The sequence below is a fragment of the Entelurus aequoreus genome, linkage group LG18 (assembly GCF_033978785.1).
Source record: "Entelurus aequoreus isolate RoL-2023_Sb linkage group LG18, RoL_Eaeq_v1.1, whole genome shotgun sequence".
Taxonomy (NCBI): Eukaryota; Metazoa; Chordata; class Actinopteri; order Syngnathiformes; family Syngnathidae; genus Entelurus; species Entelurus aequoreus.
The window spans coordinates 13780583-13801076 of record NC_084748.1 but is presented as its reverse complement, the minus strand read 5'-3'; the positions used below and the strand labels follow the sequence as shown (position 1 = coordinate 13801076).

General features: G+C 34.8%; 1 protein-coding gene across 2 annotated transcripts in view; it reads left to right on the top strand.

The window, feature by feature from the left end:
* Positions 1-20494, top strand: part of trip10b (thyroid hormone receptor interactor 10b) — a 68433-nt gene that overhangs the window by 15545 nt on the left and 32394 nt on the right. For both annotated transcript variants that reach the window (XM_062026561.1, XM_062026562.1), the window contains exons 4-9: positions 2118-2265; positions 2348-2410; positions 2611-2715; positions 4559-4687; positions 4764-4910; positions 8221-8382. In XM_062026561.1, coding sequence (XP_061882545.1) covers positions 2118-2265; positions 2348-2410; positions 2611-2715; positions 4559-4687; positions 4764-4910; positions 8221-8382 — 754 coding nt within the window. The remainder of the gene's footprint in view (positions 1-2117; positions 2266-2347; positions 2411-2610; positions 2716-4558; positions 4688-4763; positions 4911-8220; positions 8383-20494) is intronic.

Here is a 20494-nt window from a genome sequence, read left to right as displayed (position 1 = left end):
AAGTGTGAGTTCAGGTTATGTGTGTCACGTGTTAAGTATGTGTTCAGGTTGTGTGTGTCATACGTTAAGTGTGTGTTCAGGTTGTGTGTATCATGTGTTAACTGTGTGTTTAGGTTGTGTGTGTCATGTATTAAGTGTGTGTTGAGGTTGTGTGTGTCATGTGTTAAGTGTGTGTTCAGGTTGTGTGTATGATGTGTTAAGTGTGTGTTTAGGTTGTGTGTTATGTGTTAAGTGTGTGTTCAGGTTGTGTGTATAATGTGTTGTTGTGTGTTCAGGTTGTGTTTATCATGTATTAAGTATGTGTTCAGGTTGTGTGTGTCATATGTTAAGTGTGTGTTCAGGTTGTGTGTATCATGTGTTAAGAGTGTGTTTAGGTTGTGTGTGTCATGTGTTAAGTGTGTGTTCAGATTGTGTGTATCATTTGTTAAGTGTGTGTTCAGGTTGTGTTTATCATGTGTTAAGTGTGTGTTCAGGTTGTGTGTGTCATGTGTTAAGTGTGAGTTCAGGTTATGTGTGTCACGTGTTAAGTATGTGTTCAGGTTGTGTTTGTCATATGTTAAGTGTGTGTTCAGGTTGTGTGTATCATGTGTTAACTGTGTGTTTAGGTTGTGTGTGTCATGTATTAAGTGTGTGTTGAGGTTGTGTGTGTCATGTGTTAAGTGTGTGTTCAGGTTGTGTGTATGATGTGTTAAGTGTGTGTTTAGGTTGTGTGTATGATGTGTTAAGTGTGTGTTTAGGTTGTGTGTTATGTGTTAAGTGTGTGTTCAGATTGTGTGTGTCATTTGTTAAGTGTGTGTTCAGGTTGTGTTTATCATGTGTTAAGTGTGTGTTCAGGTTGTGTGTGTCATGTGTTAAGTGTGAGTTCAGGTTATGTGTGTCACGTGTTAAGTATGTGTTCAGGTTGTGTGTGTCATACGTTAAGTGTGTGTTCAGGTTATGTGTGTCAAGTGTTAAGTATGTGTTCAGGTTGTGTGTGTCATTTGTTAAGTGTGTGTTTAGGTTGTGTTCATCATGTGTTAAGTGTGTGTTCAGGTTGTGTGTGTGTCATGTGTTAAGTGTGAGTTCAGGTTATGTGTGTCACGTGTTAAGTATGTGTTCAGGTTGTGTGTGTCATACGTTAAGTGTGTGTTCAGGTTGTGTGTATCATGTGTTAACTGTGTGTTTAGGTTGTGTGTGTCATGTATTAAGTGTGTGTTGAGGTTGTGTGTGTCATGTGTTAAGTGTGTGTTCAGGTTGTGTGTATGATGTGTTACGTGTGTGTTTAGGTTGTGTGTATGATGTGTTAAGTGTGTGTTTAGGTTGTGTGTGTTATGTGTTAAGTGTGTGTTCAGGTTGTGTGTGTCATTTGTTAAGTGTGTGTTCAGGTTGTGTGTGTCATGTGTTGTTGTGTGTTCAGGTTGTGTTTATCATGTGTTAAGTGTGTGTTCAAGTTGTGTGTGTCACGTGTTAAGTATGTGTTCAGGTTGTGTGTATGATGTGTTAAGTGTGTGTTTAGGTTGTGTGTTATGTGTTAAGTGTGTGTTCAGGTTGTGTGTGTCATTTGTTAAGTGTGTGTTCAGGTTGTGTGTGTCATGTGTTAAGTGTGTGTTCAAGTTGTGTGTGTCATGTGTTAAGTGTGTGTTCAGGTTATGTGTGTCACGTGTTAAGTGTGTGTTCAGGTTGTGTGTGTCATACATTAAGTGTGTGTTCAAGTTGTGTGTGTCATGTGTTAAGTGTGAGTTCAGGTTGTGTGTGTGCCATGTGTTAAGTGTGTGTTCAGGTTGTGTGTATGATGTGTTGTTGTGTGTTCAGGTTGTGTTTATCATGTGTTAAGTGTGTGTTCAAGTTGTGTGTGTCACGTGTTAAGTATGTGTTCAGGTTGAGTGTGTCATACGTTAAGTGTGTGTTCAAGTTGTGTGTGCCATGTGTTAAGTGTGTGTTCAGGTTGTGTTTATAATATGTTGTTGTGTGTTAAATGTGTGTTCAGGTTGTGGGGAAGAATGTATTGTGTGTGTTCAGGTTAAGGTTGTGTTCCATGAGTTATGTGTTGTGTGTGTTCCAAGAACTGTGTGTTCCATGAGTTGTGTGCAATGTTCGTATTCCCTGAGTTGTGTGTGTGTGTGTGTGTGTGTGTGCAGGTTCAGTAACCACGCAGCGTTCCAGGACATCCTGAACGAGCTGGGCGACTATGCGGGTCAGAGGGAGTTGATCGCAGAGAACATGATGACCAGCGTGTGTGTGGAACTCACCAAGTACTTGCAGGACATCAAGCAGGAGCGCAAATCGGTGAGGGAGGGGCCAAGATGTGGGCGGGGCCAAAGGCAGAAAAGAATGTTTGGCGATGATGTCATCTGGATTGTTTCTGCAGCATCTCTCTGACGCCAAGAAAGCCCAGCAGACCCTGGAGAGCAGCTTTAAACACCTGGAGAGTGTAAGAATGATTATTTCTTATTAATGATTCACCTTTTTTGAAATTGTTGGTGTAATATTCCATGATGTCATCTGTCTGACCTATGTGTGCGTGTGTGTGTGTGTGTGTGTGTGTGTGTGTGTGTGTGTGTGTGTGTGTGTGTGTGTGTGTGTGTGTGTGTGTGCGTGTGTGTGTGTGTGTGTGTGTGTGTGTGTCCATAGACTAAGAAGCGCTTTGCCAAGGAGTGGGCGGAAGCGGAAAAAGCGTCGCAACATGCAGAGAAGATCGAGAGCGACGTCAACGCCTCAAAGATTGACGTGGACAAAGTAAACACACAACTACAACTTCGATACGGGGCGGTACGGCTCGGTCAGTAGAGCGCCGTGCCGGCAACTTGAGGGTTCCAGGTTCGATCCCCTGCTTCCGCCATCCTAGTCACTGCTGTTGTGTCCTTGGGCAAGACACTTTACCCACCTGCTCCCAGTGCCACCCACACTGCTTTAAATGGAACTCAGATATTGGGTTTCACTATGTAAAAGCGCTTTGAGTCACTAGAGAAAAGCGCTATATAAATATAATTCAATTCACTTCACAACTTCTTAAAATGAAGGTGCAAAAATAAGGAATAGATACAAAATGCTTAATAAAGTGTAAGAAAATAGTGCAATGTGTGAAAATGTTAACAAAGAGAAACCTTAGAAGAAGTATTTTCCGCAGGTTTAGTGCCAGGAAGTTACAGCTGTGCTCTAAAGCAGTGGTCCCCAACCACCGGGGATTAGTACCGGGCCGCACAAGAAATTAAAAAATTAAATGAATATCTTTTTATTTTATTTGTATTATTATTTTTATTAAATCAACATAAAAAACACAATATATACATTATATATCAATATAGATCAATACAGTCTGCAGGGATACAGTCCGTAAGCACACATGATTGTATTTCTTTATGAAAAAAAAATCAAAATAAATACCAATCAAACAGAGACAGTATTAAATTTGGCTCAATGAGGAGAAACGCGTACACCTGTAACCTTGTACAGTGTCACCACGCTCTGACGAAAGATTGTCAGAGAAGTCTTCTATTTAGACTTTCCCGGATTACATGGCAACAGCTGTTTCTAAGGGACGGGGGGTCGTAAACAGCCATCGCCTTTTGCCACAAAACAGCTCAAAGAAAAGGTCGTAAAACACTTCAAAGAAAAGGTCGCCTGGAGTGGAGTCTGGTCCTGCTTCCTCTCCGCTGTGTAGTTCTCGGGTCAAGACAAAACCATGATGATGTGTGTCTAACATGCTAGCTGTTAGCATAGCAATTATTAGTAGGGTATAAGTAGCATTAGCCTTTAAATAAAAAGGATCACAACACAGATAGCATTCACCATTCACAAAATATATATATGTATGTACGTATGTATATGTACAGTATATGTATATATATATATGTATATGTACAGTATATGTATATGTACAGTATATGTATATATGTATATGTACAGTATATGTATATATACAGTATATATATATATGTATATGTACAGTATATGTATATATATGTATATGTACAGTATATGTACAGTATATGTATATGTATATGTACAGTATATATATGTATATGTACAGTATATGTATATGTACAGTATATGTATATGTACAGTATATGTACAGTATATGTATATGTACAGTATATGTATATGTACAGTATATGTATATATATGTATATGTACAGTATATGTATATGTATATGTATATGTACAATATATATATATATATATGTATATGTACAGTATATGTATATGTACAGTATATGTATATATATGTATATGTACAGTATATGTATATGTACAGTATATATATATATGTATATGTATATGTACAGTATATATATGTATATGTGCAGTATATGTAGATGTACAGTATATGTATATATATGTATATGTACAGTATATGTATATGTACAGTATATGCATATATATGTATATGTACAGTATATATATATGTATATGTACAGTATATGTACAGTATATATATATGTATATGTACAGTATATGTATATGTACAGTATATGTATATGTACAGTATATGTATATGTGTGTTATACGAGTATGATGTGTTGTGATGTGTTATTCTGCCCTCCCTCTCTTTTCTTCCACATGACGTCCGCTACAAAAGGCCAAGCAGCATTTGCACGCCCGCACGCACATGGCGGAGGAGTGCAGGAACGACTACGCCGCCCTGCTGCAGAACTACAACAAGGAGCAGAAGTCGCACTACTTCGCGGAGATACCGCAGATCTTCAACGTGAGGCGGGCGATGCATTCTGGGTACGCGTCACTTCACGACACGAGATTTGTCCTCACGTGCGTGTGCCCAGCAGAAGCTGCAGGACATGGACGAGCGGAGGATCCGGCGCCTCGCCGACGGTTACTGCCAGTTCTCGGACATCGAGAAGAAGGTGCAGCCCATCATCGCCAAATGTTTGGACGGGATCTCCGCCGCTGGAGCGAAGATTGACGAGAAGCAGGCGAGTCGCACAGAACAGCGAAGGACAAAATAAACTAGCATTTGGGAGTTAGAGGAGGGTCACATGACGCATCACCGCTGCTGTCCAAATACTTTTGCACCAAAAATCTACACTTTTTAACTGAAAAGTCCAGTCTAATCTTTTCCGTCGTTAATAATAATAACATTGTTATTCCATCAAAACAAAAAAATATATATTATTCAAAGATAAATGCAAATAAAATAAAGTAGGATTTATACAAATAAAATAAAGTAAAAATACTTATCTTGTGTATTATTGGAATATTATTATATAAATATACATATTGGGATTTTTATCAATTGTTGTACGAATGTTTGTACATTTTTGGTTTGATTAAAAAGAAAACTGGAAATAGAATAAATTAAAGACATTAAATTATTGATTAAATTCAATTACCTCTTGAAAAAAGATTTAAAAAATGTACTCTTGAAATTATATATTATATAAAAAATATTTAAATTAAAAACTAAATTATATTGTAATCAAATACCGTTGTAAAATTATATAATTATATATATATATATATATATATATATATATATATATATATATATATATATATATATATATATATATATATATATATATATATATATATATATATATATATATATATATGTATATGTATATATATAATATAAAATATATAATAGGCTCCAGCACCCCCCGCAACCCCGAAAGGGACAAGCGGTAGAAAATGGATGGTTGGATATTACATGTATACAAAAGCATATATATATATACATATGTATGTGTGGGAAAAAATCACAAGACTATTTCTCTCTAGAAATAGTCTTGTGATTTTTTCCCACACATACATATTACGCTCTACCACGGTATCAAGCACTATTTTTTTTGTATTTTTTTTTTGGATAATCTAATTAAGATATATATATATATATATATATATATATATATATATATATATATATATATATATATATATATATATATATATATATATATATATATATATATATATATATATATATACACACATATAGATATACATATACATACAGTATATATATATATATACATACAGTATATATATATATATATATATATATATATATATATATATACACTACGTTCAAAAGTTTGGGGTCACATTGAAATGTCCTTATTTTTCAATGAAGATAACTTTAAACTAGTCTTAACTTTAAAGAAATACACTCTATACATTGCTAATGTGGTAAATGACTATTCTAGCTGCAAATGTCTGGTTTTTGGTGCAATATCTACATAGGTGTATAGAGGCCCATTTCCAGCAACTATCACTCCAGTGTTCTAATGGTACAATGTGTTTGCTCATTGGCTCAGAAGGCTAATTGATGATTAGAAAACCCTTGTGCAATCATGTTCACACATCTGAAAACAGTTTAGCTCGTTACAGAAGCTACAAAACTGACCTTCCTTTGAGCAGATTGAGTTTCTGGAGCATCACATTTGTGGGGTCAATTCAACGCTCAAAATGGCCAGAAACTGAAACTCGACAGTCTATTCTTGTTCTTAGAAATGAAGGCTATTCCACAAAATTGTTTGGGTAACTACAAACTTTTGAACGGTAGTGTATGTACAGTGCTCAATAGAGCACTGTATAACGGATAAACCACAAAAACGAGTAGAGCGGAATATACGTTAGGTCAGGAAAAAACACAGACGCTATTTCATCCCTACAAGCCTGCAGGTTTGGACATTTTGGAAATCATATTGCTGGGTATTGTGGCCAAACAGCTACATTTTTATTTCATCTGATCACATACAACTGTGTCCATGTGATGTCAGATGAAACAAAAATTGAGCTGTTTGGCCACAATACCCAGCAATATGATTGGAGGAGAAAAGGTGAGACCTTTAATCCCAGGAATACCATGCCTACCGTCAAGCATGGTAGTATTATGCTCTGGGCCTGTTTTGCTGCCAATGGAACTGGTGCTTTACAGAGAGTAAATGGGACAATGAAAAAGGAGAAAAGTCCATAAAACCAACACATTTAGCTGAACTGCACCAATTTTGTCAAGAGTGGTCAAAAGTTCAAGCAGAAGCTTGTGGACGGCTACCAAAAGCGCCTTATTGCAGTGAAACTTGCCAAGGGACATGCAAGCAAATATTAACATTGCTGTATGTATACTTTTGACCCAGCAGATTTGCTCACATTTTCGGTAGACCCATAATAAATTCATAAAAGAACCAAACTTCATGAATGTTTTTTGTGACCAACAAGTATGTGCTCCAATCACTCTATCACAAAAAAATAAGAGTTGTAGAAATGATTGAAAACTCAAGACAGCCATGACATTATGTTCTTTACAAGTGTATGTAAACTTTTGACCACGACTGTATGTACGTATGTATGTATGTATGTATATATATATAAATGTACATACATATAAGTGTATATCATGTATATATGTACTGTATATATGTATACTGTATATATATATATACATATATATTTACTGTGTATGTATGTACTGTATTTATGTATAAATATATATTTGTATGTATATATATATATATGTTATATCATCACAATTAATCGCATTTTGTTCATAGTTAACACCAAATTAATGGTAAATAATTGCAGCTTGATACAATTTGGAATCAATTATAAGTGTACCATCAACAGATCATTTTTGAAGATTCTAAAACCATGACTGGACAATTTGTTTGCTTAAACGACATGTTTATTAAACATTATTGACACAAACACGCTTTTAATAACAATAAATAAATACAATAGTTTGTGTTGAGCTGATTAAAAAACTAAATGTTTAAAAAACTTTCATCAAATCAAATTAATTGTACAGTCTTTTATTTGGACTTTCCCTGATTACATGGCAACAGCTGTTTCTAAGGGACGGGGGTCATAAACAGCCATCGCCTTTGATTACGGCAGTTCAAAGAAAAGGTCGTAAAACAGTTCAAAGAAGAGGTCCCTGGTGGGGAGTCAGGCCCTGCTTCCTCTTCACTTTGTAGATCTCGGGTCAAGACAATATATTTCTGTTGCTTCCCATCCTACACAGTGGAGTTTTACAAGCCTTCTTCTTGGTAGGATCAAAGACAGCTGAACTCAATGTAACACAAAGTTTTGTGATAACTTAGATACAATTATTCTGACATGTACACTTATTAATTATATTTATCTGCGATTAAAAGTGATTAATTTTGAGTTAAATATGAACCAAATATTTCAGTGGTTTGACAGCTCCAGTATGTCTAAAGTATGTGTCATGAATGACTTCTAAGACGTGTTCTTTGTGTCGCCGTGGTCTTCGTGCCGCAGGACTCGCTGCTGTTCATCGAGCAGCACAAGTCCGGCTTCGAGCGCCCGGGCGACGTGGACTTTGAGGACTACACGCTGGGAATCAAGGCCGCCAGCTCCGACTCCAGCCTCAACCCGCCCAAAGTCCGCGCCAAGCTCTGGCCCTTCAACTGGAAACAAAAGGTGAACTTTTGCACTTGGGGGTTGGGGGGGTGGAAAAAAAACGACACAAATCAAGACAAGCCGGACCCGGGCGTCAACTCGCGCCGTGGACCAGCCCGCCGATGACCGCTGTAGCGCGGTTGCCGTGACGACCTGCGCCGGACCGCCGCGCACGCTAGCACAAATAAGAAAGAATGTTGTCAAGTCAACACTCACATAAAAGTCAGGAACACATTCCTACACCTTCCTTTTCCACAGCCCCCCCCCCCCCCCCCCTCACCCTGGGGGTGGCTTCTAATTCCTGCACAGACTCGCTTTTTTTTTGTCTCTCACACACACACACACACACACACACACACACACACACACACACATAAACACATATTCTTGTATTTGTTACCTTTTTGAGACCTCCGAAAAAAGGAAAAAAAAAAAAAAAAAAATATATATATATATATATATATATATATATATATATATATATATATATATATATATATATATATATAAAGATGTGTATTTACAACATTAATAATATATACATACTATGCAAATATACAAAAGCTTGTTGTGAAAAATGAGTTGGAATTTCACAAGAAAAAGGTCACAATTTCACAAGGACAACTTTGAATTTTGGCAGTATTATAATAAAAGTCATAATTTTACTCAACGCAAGTCAAAATATTATGATAAAAGTTGGAATTTTACTCAATAACAAATTTTACAAGAAAAGCTTAAAATGTTGGCACTTTTTTGAAAAGTCGTAACTTTACTCGACAAAAGTCACAATTTTACAGGAAAACGTTAACATTTTGGCAATATTATAATAACAATCTGAATTTAACTTTGCAAGTCATCATTTTACTAAAAAAATGGAAATATTTTACAGGAAAAACAAAAAAATTGGCAATATTTGTGATTAAAGTCTGAATTTTGTATGACAAATGTCACCATTTTGCTTTAATGGGTAATCATTTTACGTAAAAAAAAAGTAATAATTTTATGAGAAAATATTGCAATATTACAGAAGCAGAAAAAATATGGGAAATTGTTCCCAATTTTATAAGAAAAAAGTCAACATATTGTGAGAAAAAGACTAATTTAATTTTAATTTTTTTATTTTTTGTGTTTATCTGGTTTTTAATGTTCATTATTTACTTCAAATAATTACAGTATGTCTCTATATACATATTTAGACACACACACACACTCTCACACATACTATGCAAATATACAAAAGCTTGTTGTGAAAAATGAGTTGGAATTTCACAAGAAAAAGGTCACAATTTCACAAGGACAACTTTGAATTTTGGCAGTATTATAATAAAAGTCATAATTTTACTCAACGCAAGTCAAAATATTATGATAAAAGTTGGAATTTTACTCAATAACAAATTTTACAAGAAAAGCTTAAAATGTTAGCACTTTTTTGAAAAAGTCGTAACTTTACTCGACAAAAAGTCACAATTTTACAAGAAAACGTTAACATTTTGGCAATATTATAATAATAATCTGAATTTAACTTTGCAAGTCGTCATTTTACTAAAAAAATGGAAATATTTTACAAGAAAAACAAAAAAATTGGCAATAATTGTGATTAAAGTCTGAATTTTGTATGACAAATGTCACCATTTTGCATTAATGGGTAATCATTTTACGTAAAAAAAAAAGTAATAATTTTATGAGAAAATATTGCAATATTACAGAAGCAGAAAAAATATGAGAAATTGTTCCCAATTTTATAAGAAAAAAGTCGACATTGTGAGAAAAAGACTAATTTAATTTTTATTTTTTTAATTTTTTGTGTTTATCTGGTTTTTAATGTTCATTATTTACTTCAAATAATTACAGTATGTCTCTATATACATATTTAGACACACACACACACTCTCACACATACTATGCAAATATATAAAAGCTTGTTGTGAAAAATGAGTTGGAATTTCACAAGAAAAAGGTCACAATTTCACAAGAACAACTTTGAATTTTGGCAGTATTATAATAAAAGTCATAATTTTACTCAACGCAAGTCAAAATATTATGATAAATGTTGGAATTTAACTCAATAACAAATTTTACAAGAAAAGCTTAAAATGTTGGCACTTTTTTGAAAAGTCGTAACTTTACTCGACAAAAGTCACAATTTTACAAGAAAACGTTAACATTTTGGCAATATTATAATGATGATCTGAATTTAACTTCGCAAAATGATGACAAAAGTCATCATTTTACTCAAAAAATGTAAATATTTTACAAGAACAACCAAAAAATTGGCGATAATTGTGATTAAAGTCTGAATTTTATATGACAAATGTCACCATTTTGCATTAATGGGTAATCATTTTACATTAAAAAAAGTAATAATTTTATGAGAAAATATAGCAATATTACAGAAGCAGAAAGAATATGAGAAATTGTTCCCAATTTTATAAGAAAAAAGTCGACATATTGTGAGAAAAAGACTACTTTTATTTTTAATTTTTTAATTTTTTGTGTTTATCTGGTTTTTAATCTTCATTATTTACTTCAAGTTATTACAGTATGTCTCTATATACATATTTAGACACACACACATAAACACATATTCTTGTATTTGTTACCTTTTTGAGACCTCCGAAAAAAGAAAAAAAAAAAATATATATAAATATGTGCATTTACAACATTAATAATATATACATACTATGCAAATATACAAAAGCTTGTTGTGAAAAATGAGTTGGAATTTCACAAGAAAAAGGTCACAATTTCACAAGGACAACTTTGAATTTTGGCAGTATTATAATAAAAGTCATAATTTTACTCAACGCAAGTCAAAATATTATGATAAAAGTTGGAATTTTACTCAATAACAAATTTTACAAGAAAAGCTTAAAATGTTAGCACTTTTTTGAAAAAGTCGTAACTTTACTCGACAAAAAGTCACAATTTTACAAGAAAACGTTAACATTTTGGCAATATTATAATAATAATCTGAATTTAACTTTGCAAGTCGTCATTTTACTAAAAAAATGGAAATATTTTACAAGAAAAACAAAAAAATTGGCAATAATTGTGATTAAAGTCTGAATTTTGTATGACAAATGTCACCATTTTGCATTAATGGGTAATCATTTTACGTAAAAAAAAAAGTAATAATTTTATGAGAAAATATTGCAATATTACAGAAGCAGAAAAAATATGAGAAATTGTTCCCAATTTTATAAGAAAAAAGTCGACATTGTGAGAAAAAGACTAATTTAATTTTTATTTTTTTAATTTTTTGTGTTTATCTGGTTTTTAATGTTCATTATTTACTTCAAATAATTACAGTATGTCTCTATATACATATTTAGACACACACACACACTCTCACACATACTATGCAAATATATAAAAGCTTGTTGTGAAAAATGAGTTGGAATTTCACAAGAAAAAGGTCACAATTTCACAAGAACAACTTTGAATTTTGGCAGTATTATAATAAAAGTCATAATTTTACTCAACGCAAGTCAAAATATTATGATAAATGTTGGAATTTTACTCAATAACAAATTTTACAAGAAAAGCTTAAAATGTTGGCACTTTTTTGAAAAGTCGTAACTTTACTCGACAAAAGTCACAATTTTACAAGAAAACGTTAACATTTTGGCAATATTATAATGATGATCTGAATTTAACTTCGCAAAATGATGACAAAAGTCATCATTTTACTCAAAAAATGTAAATATTTTACAAGAACAACCAAAAAATTGGCGATAATTGTGATTAAAGTCTGAATTTTATATGACAAATGTCACCATTTTGCATTAATGGTAATCATTTTACATTAAAAAAAGTAATAATTTTATGAGAAAATATAGCAATATTACAGAAGCAGAAAGAATATGAGAAATTGCTCCCAATTTTATAAGAAAAAAGTCGACATATTGTGAGAAAAAGACTACTTTTATTTTTAATTTTTTAATTTTTTGTGTTTATCTGGTTTTTAATCTTCATTATTTACTTCAAGTTATTACAGTATGTCTCTATATACATATTTAGACACACACACATAAACACATATTCTTGTATTTGTTACCTTTTTGAGACCTCCGAAAAAAGAAAAAAAAAAAATATATATAAAGATGTGCATTTACAACATTAATAATATATACATACTATGCAAATATACAAAAGCTTGTTGTGAAAAATGAGTTGGAATTTCACAAGAAAAAGGTCACAATTTCACAAGGACAACTTTGAATTTTGGCAGTATTATAATAAAAGTCATAATTTTACTCAACGCAAGTCAAAATATTATGATAAAAGTTGGAATTTTACTCAATAACAAATTTTACAAGAAAAGCTTAAAATGTTGGCACTTTTTTGAAAAGTCGTAACTTTACTCGACAAAAGTCACAATTTTACAAGAAAACGTTAACATTTTGGCAATATTATAATAACAATCTGAATTTAACTTTGCAAGTCATCATTTTACTAAAAAAATGGAAATATTTTACAAGAAAAACAAAAAAATTGGCAATAATTGTGATTAAAGTCTGAATTTTGTATGACAAATGTCACCATTTTGCATTAATGGGTAATCATTTTACGTAAAAAAAAAGTAATAATTTTATGAGAAAATATTGCAATATTACAGAAGCAGAAAAAATATGAGAAATTGTTCCCAATTTTATAAGAAAAAAGTCGACATATTGTGAGAAAAAGACTAATTTAATTTTTATTTTTTTTATTTTTTGTGTTTATCTGGTTTTTAATGTTCATTATTTACTTCAAATAATTACAGTATGTCTCTATATACATATTTAGACACACACACACTCTCACACATACTATGCAAATATACAAAAGCTTGTTGTGAAAAATGAGTTGGAATTTCACAAGAAAAAGGTCACAATTTCACAAGAACAACTTTGAATTTTGGCAGTATTATAATAAAAGTCATAATTTTACTCAACGCAAGTCAAAATATTATGATAAATGTTGGAATTTTACTCAATAACAAATTTTACAAGAAAAGCTTAAAATGTTGGCATTTTTTTGAAAAGTCGTAACTTTACTCGACAAAAGTCACAATTTCACAAGAAAACGTTAACATTTTGGCAATATTATAATGATGATCTGAATTTAACTTCGCAAAATGATGACAAAAGTCATAATTTTACTCAAAAAATGTAAATATTTTACAAGAACAACCAAAAAATTGGCGATAATTGTTATTAAAGTCTGAATTTTATATGACAAATGTCACCATTTTGCATTAATGGGTAATCATTTTACATTAAAAAAAGTAATAATCTTATGAGAAAATATTGCAATATTACAGAAGCAGAAAGAATATGAGAAATTGTTCCCAATTTTATAAGAAAAAAGTCGACATTGTGAGAAAAAGACTACTTTTATTTTTTATTTTTTTATTTTTTGTGTTTATCTGGTTTTTAATCTTCATTATTTACTTCAAGTTATTACAGTATGTCTCTATATACATATTTAGACACACACACACACACATACACACACATAAACACATATTCTTGTATTTGTTACCTTTTTGAGACCTCCGGGAAAAAAAAAATATATATATATATAAAGATGTGTATTTACAACATTAATAATATATCCATACTATGCAAATATACAAAAGCTTGTTGTGAAAAATGAGTTGGAATTTCACAAGAAAAAGGTCACAATTTCACAAGAACAACTTTGAATTTTGGCAGTATTATAACAAAAGTCATAATTTTACTCGACACAAGTCAAAATGTTATGATACAAGTTGGAATTTTACTCAATAACAAATTTTACAAGAAAAGCTTAAAATGTTGGCACTTTTTTGAAAAGTCGTAACTTTACTCGACAAAAGTCACAACTTTACAAGAAAACGTTAACATTTTGGCAATATTATAATGATGATCTGAATTTAACTTCGCAAAATGATGACAAAAGTCATCATTTTACTCAAAAAATGTATATATTTTACAAGAACAACAAAAAAATTGGCAATAATTGTGATTATTTTATATGACAAATGTCACCATTTTGCATTAATGGGTAATCATTTTATATTAAAAAAGTAATAATTTTATGAGAAAATATTGCAGAAGCAGAAAGAATATGAGAAATTGTTCCCAATTTTATAAGAAAAAAGTCGACATATTGTGAGAAAAAGAATGCTTTTATTTTTTTATTTTTTATTTTTTGTGTTTATCTGGTTTTTAATCTTCATTATTTAATTCACGTTATTACAGTATGTCTCTATATATACATATTTAGACACACACACACACACTCTCACACACATACAGGTTATCATTTGGAATGGGGACCAAGTTTTTGATCATCACTTGAGGGGACCACCCTTTCTACAGGTTGTGGAGGCATAAAAAAAATGATGTAAACTGTCCACTGCCCAGTTAGCTCATACACGTCTTTAAATCTCTGGATTGATGAAGTAATGTGCTGATCATTCTTACTGGGGACCCTGGGGAACAAGAGTTAATATGGTTCATGGGGACCAAATTTAAATAATTTTGCATAATTCACACACATTTGTACGTGACTACTGAGGACCATTTAAAAAAAAAAAAAAAACAGTTCAAATGAAATATGACATGATGCTCAGAATACATCACTACAGCTGTCCTCTTATAGGAAGTTTCACCACTTAAATCACTTAAATCAAATCCTGCATCTTCTGTGACATTACTGACAACTGCTATTTAGCAGTAATGAAGTTGTCTGCAACTCCAACTACCATATATAGAAGGATGGAAAACTCTGAATGTGAATCATACTTTAAAGTAATAATGTTTTATAATCATGCTGTATGAAAATGTCATCCAAGGAACACTAAACCAGATTTTGTTTTTGGAAAAATATATTAGTTTGAACTAAGGATGGATACCATACAGAATCACAGTACTATTAATGCCAGGATAACAAATGTTTCACTTTTCACTTAGGCATCTTCAGAATGGATCTGACTATCATTTAAAAAAGGTTTCCCTTTAGGGGACCTGTTTTTTTGACTGTGTAAACAGAGCGATGTCCCCATTAAGTAAGCATTGCCAGAACACACACACACACACACACACACACACACACACACACACACACACACACACACACACACAATGTCTTCCTGCTTGGAACTCCTCACCAACCAGCTCGTTAGCGTCACCTGTTGTTGCGTATCGATTGCGACTGTGACAAAAGGCGCACTATGCATGCCTGTCTGCGCGCGCGGACTTAACTTGCGTTCAAGCGGACTCATTTTGTGCGTGTACAGACTTGTGCTATTGCATCACAACACTGCCAAAATCCCCGTGTGCAGAAACCACACAGCCTGTGGCCTTTCTCACTCTCATTTTAGGCCCACTCAGACTCCTGTTTGCGCTGATTTGATGCCGCAGCGCAGGTGCAAAAAATTAATCAGCGCCAGAGAAAAATGAGTCCGCTTGAACGCAAATTAAGTACGCGAAATGAGTCCACAGAGTGTTTTTTTACACACATGGATGTTGGCACTGTTTTGATGCCATAGCACAAGTGCAAAAAATTAATCAGTGCGAGAAAAAAATGAGTCCGAATGTACGCAAAATGAGTCCGAATGTACGCAAAATGAGTCCAAATGTACGCAAAATGAGTCCGAATGTACGCAAAATGAGTCCGAATGTACGCAAAATGAGTCCGAATGTACACGAAACGAGTCCGAATGTACGCGAAACGAGTCCGAATGTACGCGAAACGAGTCCGAATGTACGCGAAACGAGTCCGAATGTACGCAAAATGAGTCTGTGCGCACCTAAAATGAGTCCACAGAGTGTTTTTTACACACGTGGATCTTGGCACTGTTTTGATGCCATAACACAAGTGCAAAAAATTAATCAGTGCGAGAAAAAAATTAGTCCGACTGTAAGCAAAATGAGTCCGAATGTACGCAAAATGAGTCCGAATGTACGCGAAATGAGTCCGAATGTACGCAAAACGAGTCCGAATGTACGCAAAACGAGTCCGAATGTACGCAAAATGAGTCTGAATGTACGCAAAATGAGTCCGAATGTACGCAAAATGAGTCCGTGCGCACCTAAAATGAGTCCACAGAGTGTTTTTTACACACATGGATCTTGGCACTGTTTTGATGCCATAGCACAAGTGCAAAAAATGAATCAGTGCGAGAAAAAAATGAATCAGAATGTACGCAAAATGAGTCCGAATATAGGCAAAATGAGTCCGTGCGCACCGAAAATGAGTCCAGAGTGTTTTTTACACACATGGATCTTGGCACTGTTTTGATGCCATAGCACAAGTGCAAAAAATTAATCAGTGCGAGAAAAAAATTAGTCCGAGTGTAAGCAAAATGAGTCCGAATGTACGCAAAATGAGTCCGAATGTACGCGAAACGAGTCCGAATGTACGCAAAACGAGTCCGAATGTACGCAAAACGAGTCCGAATGTACGCAAAATGAGTCTGAATGTACGCAAAATGAGTCCGAATGTACGCAAAATGAGTCCGCCCGCAACTAAAATGAGTCCACAGAGTGTTTTTTACACACATGGATCTTGGCACTGTTTTGATGCCAGAGCATAAGTGCAAAAAATTAATCAGTGCGAGAAAAAAATGAGTCAGAATGTACGCAAAATGAGTCCGAATGTACGCAAAATGAGTCAGAATGTACGCAAAACGAGTCCGAATGTACGCAAAATGAGTCCGAATATACGCAAAATGAGTCCGAATGTACGCAAAATGAGTCCGAATATACGCAAAATGAGTCCGAATGTACGCAAAATGAGTCCGAATATACGCAAAATGAGTCCGTGCGCACCTAAAATGAGTCCACAGAGTGTTTTTTACACACATGGATCTTGGCACTGTTTTGATGCCAGAGCATAAGTGCAAAAAATTAATCAGTGCGAGAAAAAAATGAGTCCGAATGTACGCAAAATGAGTCCGAATGTACGCAAAATGAGTCAGAATGTACGCAAAACGAGTCAGAATGTACGCAAAATGAGTCCGAATGTACGCAAAATGAGTCCGAATGTACGCGAAACGAGTCAGAATGTACGCAAAACGAGTCCGAATGTACGCGAAACGAGTCCGAATGTACGTGAAACGAGTCCGAATGTACGCAAAATGAGTCGGTGCGCACCTAAAATGAGTCCACAGAGTGTTTTTTACACACGTGGATCTTGGCACTGTTTTGATGCCATAGCACAAGTGCAAAAAATTAATCAGTGCGAGAAAAAAATGAGTCCGAATGTACGCAAAATGAGTCCGAATGTACGCAAAATGAGTCCGAATGTACGCAAAATGAGTTCGAATGTACGCAAAATGAGTCCGCCCGCAACTAAAATGAGTCCACAGAGTGTTTTTTACGCACTTGGATCTTGGCACTGTTTTGATGCCATTGCACAAGTGCAAAAAATTAACCAGTGCGAGAAAAAAATGTGTCCAAATGTACGCAAAATGAGTCCAAATGTACGCAAAATGAGTCCGAATATACGCAAAATGAGTCGGTGCGCACCTAAAATGAGTCCACAGAGTGTTTTTTACACACATGGATCTTGGCACTGTTTTGATGCCAGAGCATAAGTGCAAAAAATTAATCAGTGCGAGAAAAAAATGAGTCAGAATGTACGCAAAACGAGTCCGAATGTACGCAAAATGAGTCCGAATATACGCAAAATGAGTCCGAATGTACGCAAAATGAGTCCGAATATACGCAAAATGAGTCCGAATGTACGCAAAATGAGTCCGAATATACGCAAAATGAGTCCGTGCGCACCTAAAATGAGTCCACAGAGTGTTTTTTACACACAGGGATCTTGGCACTGTTTTGATGCCAGAGCATAAGTGCAAAAAATTAATCAGTGCGAGAAAAAAATGAGTCCGAATGTACGCAAAATGAGTCCGAATGTACGCAAAATGAGTCAGAATGTACGCAAAACGAGTCAGAATGTACGCAAAATGAGTCAGAATGTACGCAAAACGAGTCCGAATGTACGCGAAACGAGTCCGAATGTACGCGAAACGAGTCCGAATGTACGCGAAACGAGTCCGAATGTACGCGAAACGAGTCCGAATGTACGTGAAACGAGTCCGAATGTACGCAAAATGAGTCGGTGCGCACCTAAAATGAGTCCACAGAGTGTTTTTTACACACGTGGATCTTGGCACTGTTTTGATGCCATAGCACAAGTGCAAAAAATGAATCAGTGCGAGAAAAAAATGAATCAGAATGTACGCAAAATGAGTCCGAATATAGGCAAAATGAGTCCGTGCGCACCGAAAATGAGTCCAGAGTGTTTTTTACACACATGGATCTTGGCACTGTTTTGATGCCATAGCACAAGTGCAAAAAATTAATCAGTGCGAGAAAAAAATTAGTCCGAGTGTAAGCAAAATGAGTCCGAATGTACGCAAAATGAGTCCGAATGTACGCGAAACGAGTCCGAATGTACGCAAAACGAGTCCGAATGTACGCAAAACGAGTCCGAATGTACGCAAAATGAGTCTGAATGTACGCAAAATGAGTCCGAATGTACGCAAAATGAGTCCGCCCGCAACTAAAATGAGTCCACAGAGTGTTTTTTACACACATGGATCTTGGCACTGTTTTGATGCCAGAGCATAAGTGCAAAAAATTAATCAGTGCGAGAAAAAAATGAGTCAGAATGTACGCAAAATGAGTCCGAATGTACGCAAAATGAGTCAGAATGTACGCAAAACGAGTCCGAATGTACGCAAAATGAGTCCGAATATACGCAAAATGAGTCCGAATGTACGCAAAATGAGTCCGAATATACGCAAAATGAGTCCGAATGTACGCAAAATGAGTCCGAATATACGCAAAATGAGTCCGTGCGCACCTAAAATGAGTCCACAGAGTGTTTTTTACACACATGGATCTTGGCACTGTTTTGATGCCAGAGCATAAGTGCAAAAAATTAATCAGTGCGAGAAAAAAATGAGTCCGAATGTACGCAAAATGAGTCCGAATGTACGCAAAATGAGTCAGAATGTACGCAAAACGAGTCAGAATGTACGCAAAATGAGTCCGAATGTACGCGAAACGAGTCAGAATGTACGCAAAACGAGTCCGAATGTACGCGAAACGAGTCCGAATGTACGTGAAACGAGTCCGAATGTACGCAAAATGAGTCGGTGCGCACCTAAAATGAGTCCACAGAGTGTTTTTTACACACGTGGATCTTGGCACTGTTTTGATGCCATAGCACAAGTGCAAAAAATTAATCAGTGCGAGAAAAAAATGAGTCCGAATGTACGCAAAATGAGTCCGAATGTACGCAAAATGAGTCCGAATGTACGCAAAATGAGTTCGAATGTACGCAAAATGAGTCCGAATGTACGCAAAACGAGTCCGAATGTACGCAAAATGAGTCTGAATGTACGCAAAATGAGTCCGAATGTACGCAAAATGAGTCCGTGCGCACCTAAAATGAGTCCACAGAGTGTTTTTTACACACATGGATCTTGGCACTGTTTTGATGCCATAGCACAAGTGCAAAAAATGAATCAGTGCGAGAAAAAAATGAATCAGAATGTACGCAAAATGAGTCCGAATATAGGCAAAATGAGTCCGTGCGCACCGAAAATGAGTCCAGAGTGTTTTTTACACACATGGATCTTGGCACTGTTTTGATGCCATAGCACAAGTGCAAAAAATTAATCAGTGCGAGAAAAAAATTAGTCCGAGTGTAAGCAAAATGAGTCCGAATGTACGCAAAATGAGTCCGAATGTACGCGAAACGAGTCCGAATGTACGCAAAACGAGTCCGAATGTACGCAAAACGAGTCCGAATGTACGCAAAATGAGTCTGAATGTACGCAAAATGAGTCCGAATGTACGCAAAATGAGTCCGCCCGCAACTAAAATGAGTCCACAGAGTGTTTTTTACACACATGGATCTTGGCACTGTTTTGATGCCAGAGCATAAGTGCAAAAAATTAATCAGTGCGAGAAAAAAATGAGTCAGAATGTACGCAAAATGAGTCCGAATGTACGCAAAATGAGTCAGAATGTACGCAAAACGAGTCCGAATGTACGCAAAATGAGTCCGAATATACGCAAAATGAGTCCGAATGTACGCAAAATGAGTCCGAATATACGCAAAATGAGTCCGAATGTACGCAAAA